We start from the raw sequence: 10,416 nt of genomic DNA, 5'->3' as shown, positions 1-10,416 counted from the left end.
ATTGGCAGGATTCTCACCTTTTCCGTGGTCAGATCATAGGTTGGGGTTGGCTGAGCAAGACTGCTGCTTAAATCAGAACTTTGAACACCTGCGTGATCTCTCCTCAGAAATGCTGCCACCTGGTGGAATGACTGTTGAAGAACAATTTGAACCAAGTTGAAACAGCAACTTGCACAAAAAAAAAAAAAAAAACACATGGAAAAACAAAACAAAAACAAAATAAGAAAATGGTCTTTTCTTATTCTACACTACTTTAAACAATCAAATCACACATTTATAATAGAAGTTTTAACAAGTTTGATATAAGCAGGTACCTTTGTTTTGTGTGACAATGCTTTATCCAAAAGTCTTTTCCGAGCTGCTAACATTGAACTGGTGGCAGGAGAAGGTGTGACTCTCCTCCTCATAAATGCTGCAGAAGCTGTTAAAGTGGAAGACGCGGGAATTGTCTGTGCTCTAGTTACAGTGGACTGAGTACCTCTCTGCTGGCCATGCTGTGCAAGGGAAGTGACACTAACAATCTGAATGTCGTTTTCTTCCTTGTTTGCCACATGCTGCTGCTCTGACCTGCTGTTTCCACTGCTCTCCTCAGAAGCGGAAGACTTTGCACTAGTTTCTGAATTTGTAGATGCCTGCTTGGCAAAATCTGTAGAAGCTGCAAGCTCAGCGTGGTGAGAAACCTTCCTCATTAGGTTCTGGAGATGAAAGTCGCTCCAGCTCTCTCGTAAGGCACTGGTTCGAGCCTGCACCTGTTGGGTTAACGTGCTCCCTCCAGCCTCTACAGGTCTAACTCTGCCTGGCGGCCTACCTTGCACCTCTCTCAGGTACAGGTAGATGGCCTGAGCAGACACCTTGATGTTCTCCAGTTCCAGCACGGCTTTGATCTTACGGAAACTGAGACCCGCCTTCCGCAGCTCCACCACTTTGTGTTTGGCAGCATCATCGAGCCGGCCCATGGTCATTCACTTCAGAACAATCCTGTGAGTTCAGACGCTAATCTCTAGAAAATACAGACAAAAACTATTACTAACTTGTTGTAACTTTACAAATGCAACATACATTTAGTGTTCATACTGTTTTATGTGTTATTACCATTTGCACATTTAAGTTTGTAAAAACACCTGTAAAGTCAGTAATGCCTTTGTTTATTTTAGCTGAGATGTAACAGTTCATACCACACAGTCAAATGTGCCACTGTTCTCAAGGAATGAAGAAAAGAAACAGTGCATAATTAAAAAAGCACTATGCTTTATTTTTAGCATTTAGGCAAATATTCTTCATACATACAATAACACATGTACAGTATATAACCATTGCATAAAAACTGAACTGAAATAACATATAAACTAAACTAATGCTTATATGTACATATCAGTTTCTGACAACTTATTTTTTGTGTTGCAATTGTTTTATTACAACTAAATACGGTTTAACATGCATTTACATTAATGTTTATAATCTCAGGTAATCTCACACGGTGCAAACAAGTGGTTGAAGTAATTCGATGACAAATTAATATATCATTAATATAATCCAGTCTAAAAGTATTTGACTTATGTTTGAGTTTATTCACTGTAATGTTTATGGTGTGGGCAGTCACAATACATAAAGTCGTGTTAAAGAAATGTCATAATGTGACCACGACTATTCACTCATGCGATTCTAACATTAACCATTAAATCACAATGGCATTGTACTATTTACTGTTGATCCCAATCAGTTCCAATGGTAAATAACATCAATACACCACAGGAGTTGTTCAGCTGAGCTAGCTAGATACATAATAATTACAAGGTGCTGCGCTCACCCCGCGATGTCTTGTTGACAAAAAGGAAGCGGAACCGCTGCTTCAACTCATTTCATACACAGAAATCACGTTTCTTTTCTGTACTCCGACAACTCCGTCCTACACAGCTAAAAAGCCATTTTATCATCAGCATCGTAAAATAAACAAATGAGTTGTTAGTGTCGCTTTAGAAGTTGCGTCACTTCCGGTGTCATCATCAACAGTCGACTCTGCTCAAGGCCGCAAGTGGTCCAAGCTAAGCCACCTTGTCACCGAAAACAAAAATGTAAGTTTAAGCTGTTATTTGTTTCAATTAACTTTCTTTTTGAATGTAGTGTATGTTTAATGGTTTAAGGAAATTGTGATAGGTTTTATTTTCGTTTGTACGCTGTGAGCAGAGCAGGGTAGTCGGTTAAATTCAGCGCGGCGGCGCTCTTCTTGTTTTCTGCAACGAGTTGAATGAAACTGAATGGCGACGGATTTTCTGTCCGTGTGCAGATGTTTCCCTGATAACACAATTAAATACTGTTTACAGTCTTAACAATACTTCAATATATCTAATCCACGGAAATTTAAAAATGATTAAAAACGGGTGGTTTTCGTATTGCGTATTATCGTCTGTATTCTATGTTTCATTGCTCATTTCTTGGGTTAAACTGATTTTCCCCTGTTTGTACGTGCAATACTGTTTGATCTCTTTCGAATTAAACTAGACAACATGCAATGTAAGTCAAAATCCATTTTTTCCTATTTTTTCTTTCAAATGCAACTTTAATATAAATTGTAGTTTAGTGTTTAGCTCATTTGTAGTGTTTTGAACTCTTGACAAAACAAATGTGCGATATGAGGATGATGTTTTGTCACCATAGAAACCTTTTTTTTTTACAAACTGAATGGTTTTACACAAGTTAATTTTAGAAGAAAAGTATCTTTAGGACTAGTTTAGAAAATAATATTTATTAATAATTAAAATGTACAAGAATCAATAAATCATGCAAAAGTTTGCTGTGGCAGTCACTGTTTTTTGTTTGCATGTTGAGAATGACAGATGAGACTTGGTGGTAATACCACATTTGTCTGAATGTGCTCACTTCATGTTGAAAATAACTCCAATCTTGAAATCTTTGTAGGGCACCATCGCCAACAAAAAGGAAGGAGGATGAAAAAACAAAAGATAGAGGTAAAGAAAAAACTGGTACCAAGGAAGGAGAAAAGGAGAGAGGACGGGAGAAAGTAAGGAAACGTCGCAGCGCCTCCTCTGGCAGCAGCAGCAGCAGCAGGTTTGCTTCCAAATGCATCGTTTTAAGATTTGATCCTCGTGTTGGAAGTAAAGTTTGTTTTGAACATTTTAACAAACCGCTTTTCTTCCTTCTCACCGTGTTCTAGATCCAGCTCATCATCCAGCAGCAGCTCTGGTTCCAGCTCGGGCTCCTCAAGTGGGTCCAGCTCCTCTGGTTCCAGCCGCTCCGGGTCGTCGAGCTCTCGGTCATCTTCCTCTTCCAGCTCCTCGGGCTCTCCAAGCCCCAGCCGCAGGCGTCATGACAACCGCAGACGCTCCCGCTCTCCGTAAGACCTCTTGTTGATGACCTTTCAGTATAAGTTGTAGGCATGCAAGTTGGCAACTAATGAATTAATTTAAAGTTGATTGACTTTATTGATCAATTAACGAGTAATTGATTAGTGGCCATTGCCTTAAAAACCTGTTTTATCTCGTATCAAGAGGGTCTTTCCTTAACATGAAGGGTTCATTTTTTATATGCTGAATGTCAAAGAAGGAGCACATTGTTATAATTTAACAATTCGTTGTCCCAGATGTATTAAATAGTGACTGAATTAAAAATAGATTTCTCACACATTATTAAACTTGGAAATATTTATAGTAAAACAGGATTCTGTTAGGTTGCTGAATAGGAAAATTTTGAAGAAAAGATAAAAATATGTGAAACACTTAAAGGGGACCAATTATGGTTCCTTGAACGATATAGGATACATCTGTGGGCTGTACAAAACATGTTCATTAGATTTAATACACAAAATCATTTTCAGATAATGAGATTTCATCTGGTCTCAGCTCCTTTCAGAGTGACCTTTTATGCAAATAAGCTGCTGCTGTTTATGTTAGCTCCGCCCTCCAAACAGCGTTAATGTTAGCAGTAACATAAAAATGGCTAGTTGTACAAGCAGATGCATGATGGTACAACCGTAGTAGACGGGCCACGCGGCCACCCCAGGCGAGGGCCTGGTATTGACAAACAGGTGCCCGGGGAGGCCAATGCACATCCTTCGCCACTTCCCGAGGCTGGCATTGTGGAGGGGAAAGACGAACAGAGGGGCCGCAGCCTGGAGGCTCCTGGCACGACTCGAGGCTGCAGGGTCTCAGAAGGTGCTCTGTTTTTACAAAAATAAAAAGGTAGCATTTATTATTTATCATAATTGGTTTTACTTGGCCTATCAATACAATTTAAAACCAGTCTTAAAGTTTAAATTCTCTACTCTGGACTCAAATTGAACCAGAGTTGCAGAGAGGGCATATCTTACTTGTTACAGCAAATGTTGTCAGTTAATTGAATGGAACTGATTTTTATCTAATAAACAGGGGTGCAATGATACAGAAAATTCACGGTTCGGTTCGAAACTTTAGTCTCACGGTTCAATATTTTTTCGATACAAAAAAGAGAAATTTCCATGCCCCTTTTAACTTGTAATTTATTTAAATTAATTATAAACATTTGTTTAACCTCAAAAGTGCAGTTTTTAAATTTAATGTTGCTGAAACAGCAAGTTTCTCAGTGGATCTGCGCTCAAAAATGCAGCCTAGGTGGAGTAGTCGAACACAGATCCACTGATCCTTCAACACAGAGCATCTTCAGGAGACAAGTTGATAAATTAAATTTTGAAAATCTGTATTGTTCGATACAGCACTGTTCGGTACATGTATTGTTGCACCCCTACTAATAAATAATTATTTGACAGTCGGAATGTTTGCATTCCTAATATGTTGTATAATTTGTTGTTTGAAGCACAGTTTAGTTTGTTTACAGTTTTTTCTGATTGTTTATCAGCTCTAAAACACAGAAGAGGGGAGAGGACAAGGAACGACGAAAACGAAGCCCCACCCCTAAACCAACAAAAGTTCATTTAGGAAGGCTGACCAGGAACATAACCAAGGTTAGAAAATAATTTGTTTTTCTTTTGGTGCAGTAATCAACATGGCTGAAGTCGATCAGGGTTTAGGTCAGACTTTTAGATTTCAGGTTTAGTTTGGTTTTATAGAAACTCGAAAAATATCAAAAAGAGGAATTTCTGAAAGGACACTTTTGAGTTGTGTTAAGCAGACAGGTGAAACAAAAAACTTTTATTTGTTATTAATCAAGATAATTTTGTAACACAAATTTCTGAGAGTCTGTGTCTTGGTTTAACAGGAGCACATCCAGGAGATCTTTTCTACTTATGGGAAAATAAAAATGATTGAGATGCAGATCGACAGGCTCCACCCACACCTGAGTATGGGCCGTGCTTATGTGGAGTTTGAGACCTCCGAGGAGGCTCAGAAGGCCCTCAAACACATGGATGGAGGTTCGTTTTACTGTTTTTGGATTGCAGAAATAATCTGAATGTGTTTTTAGTCACTTTGACCAACTGTGTTTGATGATTGTTATACAAACAGGTCAGATTGATGGACAGGAAATCACTGCAGCTGCTGTGCTGCCTCAGCGGCTCCGTCCTCCTCCTCGTAGACTGTCTCCTCCCCGCAGGATGCCCCCGCCACCACCAATGTGGCGTCGCAGCCCACCACGCATGAGGAGAAGGTACCATTTACGAACAGATTTTCATTGTGTTTCTATTTGCGTTTATTCCTTTTTAATCCATCAAAATCCTCATTTTTATTTAGGTCTCGCTCCCCAAGGAGGCGGTCCCCGGCCCGTCGCCGCTCCCGCTCCAGATCTCCTGGTCGCAGGCGCCACCGCTCTCGTTCCAGTTCCAACTCCTCAAGATAAACAGGTGTCATGAGAAAAACCAACCAACAACAAAATCAAGTGATTTTTCAAGAAGGTGACACCAGATCAGCTGTAACTCTTGCTCCCTGGACTCACAAGAAACTAAAAACATTTCCTGTAGTCGACTGTCTTAATGATAGGAGCAGGTGTGCATTTCTTTTCTCTATGTTTGCGTTAAGTTGCTTCTGAAAACTTAGTTCAGTTTTTGTGTCTCAAATGGGATTTACCCACATTTTGTTTCAAATGTGACTTCTTTTTACCTTGTATTGAATTTTTAAACAATTTGAAAAATAAAAGTGCAGAATCAAATTTAAAGTTGTCTTATTTTTTTTTTTTTTATCTCAGGACCTGGAAGATGCTACTCATTGTTCTTTTTTACATTCTGACATAACCTGACGGATGTGGCTTCCTTTTACGTAAATATTAGTTTTTGTAACAAGGAACTAGGTGTTAAACTTTAAAGTAAAGAAGTAAAAGTATAATTTTTAGGTTTTAAAAGATAAGATAAAACTTTATTGATCCCACAGTGGGGAAATTTGCACATTACAGCAGCTCTAAACAGGACAGGGTGAGATAGAAGAAAGAAAGAAGTAAAAGAAAAACAAAACACTATACTCGTGATCTATAACAATGTACATATACCTAGTACAGTAAATAAATGAATGTATATGAATGTTCATATTAGTGATGGCAGTGTAGGTGAATTGTCCAAGTGACTGATGACATCATGATAAAGTAACAAAGTAAAAGTCACAATTTAAAAAAAAATACTTGGTAAAATTACAAATCCTCAAATTACTTAAGTACTGTAACAAAGTAAATGTACTTGGTTACTATAAACATCTGCAAATAACATTCTTGTTAATTGATCACAAAACCAAATTGTAGTTGTTTGTTAATTGTAATAAAACTAATTTCCTGGACAGATTTTTTTTAGACATTTTTCTTTTTGCCTCATTTTTTTATACTCAAACAGCCTCAACATGATTTGTGTTTTTCCAAAACCCTTCCTGTCTTATCGGAACTGGGTGTTGGCTTTAAGAAAAACAAAACAAAACAACCATCTCTGTGTGACCACAGGGTGTCTCACTTCAGATACAGAGTTGACAGTTTGCATCAGACGTGTGTGTGTGTGTGTGTGTGTGTGTGTGTGTGTGTGTGTGTGTGTGNTGTGTGTGTGTGTGTGTGTGTGTGTGTGTGTGTGTGTGTGTGTGTGTGAAGGCACAGACACCAACATCCACACCAGAGCGGTGCTTCAGCTTCCTCCCAGCAGAAGATGACTGCAGCACGCCTTCAGACGCACACACCCAGCTCTGTGTCCACAGGTCTGCTCTCTGACTGACACGAGCTGAAGATCCGAGCAGGACCGAGTGTTGAAGTAAACAATGATGGCATCGGAACTGGAAAGGAACAGACAGCGTGTTAAACAGCTGCTGGAGAAACCTGGGAATGGAAAGTGTGCAGATTGTGGAGCTGCAGGTGAGCTGGAGCTGCTGACACACACACACATACACACACACACACACACTGAATGACACTTAGAAGCTTTAACACCCCCCACCCCGCCCTTTTCTGGTCCTTTAAAAACATTTTTGAGTTTTTCTGAACTGTTGTTGAGTTTTCAGTCAGGCAGCAGGTAAGGCGGGACATGATGAAATAAGCTGTTTCTATAATGAAACTCATTTCTCAAGGCTTCTGCTCAGAATTTTTAAAAACAGCTTAGTTCCAAGAGTTTTGAATCTATTTTTTATTTATTTATTTTTTTATTTTAGATCAGTTTTATCTGAAAGGTGGGCTCAGATATGTCTTCATGTTGATGGGCTGTTTGTGGTCAGCCCCCTCAGTGATGGTCACACCTACAGCCTGCCTGAGTGACTCATTTCAAATCTGCACTTCTGTAACAAATGCAGTTTATGAGTTCTTTGGTGATGACTGTGAAATGTGGTGAGGTTAGAACTTCCTGGCTGCTCTGTTGACTGTCTGCTCTTTCAGGTTTTCTGACTTTGAGATAAATCAAGTGGCTGAGTTTAAGCTGTCACAGATTATATAGATCGTACTTGGTGTTTTCCTGTATACCTGATTTTTTTTACATCTCATTTTCTGAGAACACATCTTGATTTTTCTATGCAAGTGTACGTGCGCAACGTTTTGCAGGAAATTAGAATTAAATGATTTATCCATGTGCCAGTTTTCATGTTGACTCGAACAGGATTCGATCCACCCTTCACTGCAGCAGCTCATGTTGCACTGATCTGAGTGGTGACTGTGAAAGACAACATGTCTGTTGTCACTCACAACTTTACCGCAGCTCAAAGTAAATTAAAGTCACAGACGAGTTTGTTGTTTGTCACTTCCTGTCTGCTTCACTCTGATCTCATCTCAGAAGCCTTCGTTTTTGATGTATTTCCAGCATGACGTTTTTTTCTGTTAAAAAACAAAACTTCTTGTTTTTGCATCAGCCTCTTTCATCATCAACAGCTGATTCAACTGTTTTTATTTTTATTCAATACAAACTGTCTTTTTAAGAATCTGCTCAATGAAACTTTTGACTACCTGAGTTGTTTAGAATGAATACATTTGATGTTAATTATGCTTTAAATAAAACTTTCTGTCACTGCTGTTTTCTACAACTACTGTGTGAAAGTGAAACTGCAAACTGCAAAGAGACTCATCAGTTTAATATGGTCGTAATAGAGCTGCACAAGTGTAACCTGTAATAATGACTTTGAAAAAGTACTTTTTAAAAGCAAAGGAGTAATGGAGTTCTGTGGGAAAATTCTGAACAATCAATATCTTACCTGTTGTAGATAGTTTTTATTTATTATTATTATTTAAAATAATCTCAGTTTGGGTTGGGCTTTGTCTCAAATTGACAAGCTAATCATGAGAGAAAGGGCCAAGGCTGAAGGTTCTCGTGAACAGTTTCATATTTCATTGCTGTCAGGTTCACAACACAGTAGTTTATGTTCTATGGTTATTTGTGGTTATTTGCAAACCGAACGTTTGCATTGCAGCTTGGGCCACTTCTGACCAAAGGAAAAATAACCTTTAAACTTCTTTTGAAGACACTAACTTGACTTCTCAATTAAAAAAATAATAAAACGACACATAAACTTTCATTCTTAGGGCAAGATAGGATGAATTTTAGGTCCCTTTCTTTTTACTTTATCATAGTTGTTTGCAGTGCTGCAGTCTGAACACAAGGTTTTTGCTTTTCTCTGTCTTGTTTTGGTAAAATTTGGGTGAAATAAAGTAGTTAGGCTCAGAAACACATTCGTTTTACCGAGCATAATGGTGCTATTTTTGATTTTCTTTGGACAAAACATGTTGGTTTGTGTTGTCACTTTTCAGATTTGAGCTTTTATTAAACCTCTAAAAAGTGACTTTTGTTAATTATTATATAAAGAAATGGCACGAAACAAATACAAACAAGACTTTGATGATTTCTTATAGTTGCATGAGATCAGCCTAAAAATTGCATTTGCTTGAACAATATGACACCATTTTCATTTGAGAGATTTGAACAATGTGTCTTTGTGTTGCTTTGCAGACCCAGAGTGGGCATCCTACACCCTGGGAGTGTTTGTGTGTCACAGCTGCTCAGGTCTCCACAGAAACATCGCTCAGATCAGCAAAGTGAAATCTCTGCTGCTGGATCCGTGGAGCTCCTCTGAGTTAGAGGTGAGAACTGCTGCCACTTTGATTCAATTAAATCATGAAAAAAGTAAAAAAGCTTTCTTTTTCTGCTCAGAGAAGACACGCCTTTTATTTATAGAAGCTGTCTTAAATTAATAACTACATCCTCCGTTCTCACCCTGCTCCAGAGTGTCACTCTCTGATAATGTGAGCCTCTTTAGAAAACAAATTATCAGTATCAATTCAGCTTCATCTGAAAGGCCTGAGCCAGCTGCGGGCAGGCAACAACCAGGGTCTTTGTGTTTATCTGCAAAAGCGTTAGAATGTGTTCAAAATGTTGGGATTCTGAGGATTCCTTCTAGAACAGGCATTTAGCAGAAAATCTGAAGAAGTGTAAAAACAGGGCATTCATAGACACATGGATGAAAGTGTCACAATGTGATTTACACTGGTTGCTTATATAAATGCAGGCAACACAAAAAGTTGCACGCTTTCTTTATTCTCCTGTCCTCTTTCTCATAAAATGATGTTAAGTACAGGAAACAACGTTGCAGCTTTGCTCTATTTTTATGTGTGGTCTGTGTTTGTGGGTGTTTGGTTGGTGCGTCTTCCTACAAAATACATAAAGACGTGAAGAATATAGACCAGGGGTTCTTAACCTTTTTGACCTCGGGGCCCAGTTTGTTGAACATAAAGTGGCACAAGGCCCAGTCAGACATTACCACTGTATGGATCAAAATGATAATTATCCTAATCTAAATCTTTGTTTAATTTTTTATTGTATTTACATCATAACTAAACTATCATAACTAACACAACTAAATTAAAAAACACTTACAGTTTAAAAGTAAAACTCCTGTCAAATAATCACAAGACATGATTATGACAAACAGTTTTATATTGTAACCTGCCAATAACAATAATTTGAACAAATACAAAGGTAAGTCAACAGACCACTCAGGCTTATCAGCACAAAAAATAATATATAAATAGTGA

The 10,416-nt window shown here is 38.3% G+C and overlaps 2 protein-coding genes across 5 annotated transcripts in view; both read left to right on the top strand.

Annotated features, from left to right (window-relative positions):
• Nucleotides 1-787: 787 nt before the first annotated feature.
• On the top strand, nt 788-6,099 carry rnps1 (RNA binding protein S1, serine-rich domain). 2 transcript variants are annotated; one of them, XM_014010059.1, is made up of 7 exons: nt 788-980; nt 2,917-3,066; nt 3,173-3,352; nt 4,849-4,954; nt 5,209-5,362; nt 5,454-5,595; nt 5,679-6,099. In XM_014010059.1, the coding sequence occupies exons 1-7, from the start codon at nt 856-858 to the stop codon at nt 5,782-5,784; spliced, it is 963 nt and encodes a 320-aa protein (XP_013865513.1). In that variant the 5' UTR covers nt 788-855; the 3' UTR covers nt 5,785-6,099. The 2 variants fall into 2 exon arrangements, with proteins under 2 accessions (XP_013865513.1, XP_013865514.1); XM_014010060.1 differs by lacking the exon at nt 788-980 and adding an exon at nt 1,978-2,072.
• Nucleotides 6,100-6,785: 686 nt separating this feature from the next.
• Nucleotides 6,786-10,416, top strand: part of LOC106518683 (arf-GAP with dual PH domain-containing protein 1) — a 21,470-nt gene continuing 17,839 nt past the window's right edge. The window contains exons 1-2 of one of the 3 annotated variants that reach the window (XM_014010056.1): nt 6,786-7,263; nt 9,335-9,465. In XM_014010056.1, the coding sequence (XP_013865510.1) occupies nt 7,170-7,263; nt 9,335-9,465 (225 nt within the window). In that variant the 5' untranslated portion in view covers nt 6,786-7,169. The remainder of the gene's footprint in view (nt 7,264-9,334; nt 9,466-10,416) is intronic. The other 2 variants (XM_014010058.1, XM_014010057.1) reach the window with 2 other exon arrangements.

The sequence above is a fragment of the Austrofundulus limnaeus genome, unplaced genomic scaffold (assembly GCF_001266775.1).
Source record: "Austrofundulus limnaeus strain Quisiro unplaced genomic scaffold, Austrofundulus_limnaeus-1.0 Scaffold65, whole genome shotgun sequence".
Classification (NCBI taxonomy): domain Eukaryota; kingdom Metazoa; phylum Chordata; class Actinopteri; order Cyprinodontiformes; family Rivulidae; genus Austrofundulus; species Austrofundulus limnaeus.
This window is presented reverse-complemented; position numbering and strand designations above follow the sequence as displayed.

Bases quoted from the DNA above. Each gene is read 5' to 3' on its own strand.
- rnps1 (XM_014010059.1), top strand. From the start codon at position 856: ATGTTCTCCAGTTCCAGCACGGCTTTGATCTTACGGAAACTGAGACCC. The intron at 3,067-3,172 runs GTTTGCTTCCAA...ACCGTGTTCTAG, and splicing joins GGCAGCAGCAGCAGCAGCAG to ATCCAGCTCATCATCCAGCA. The intron at 5,363-5,453 runs GTTCGTTTTACT...TTATACAAACAG, and splicing joins CCTCAAACACATGGATGGAG to GTCAGATTGATGGACAGGAA.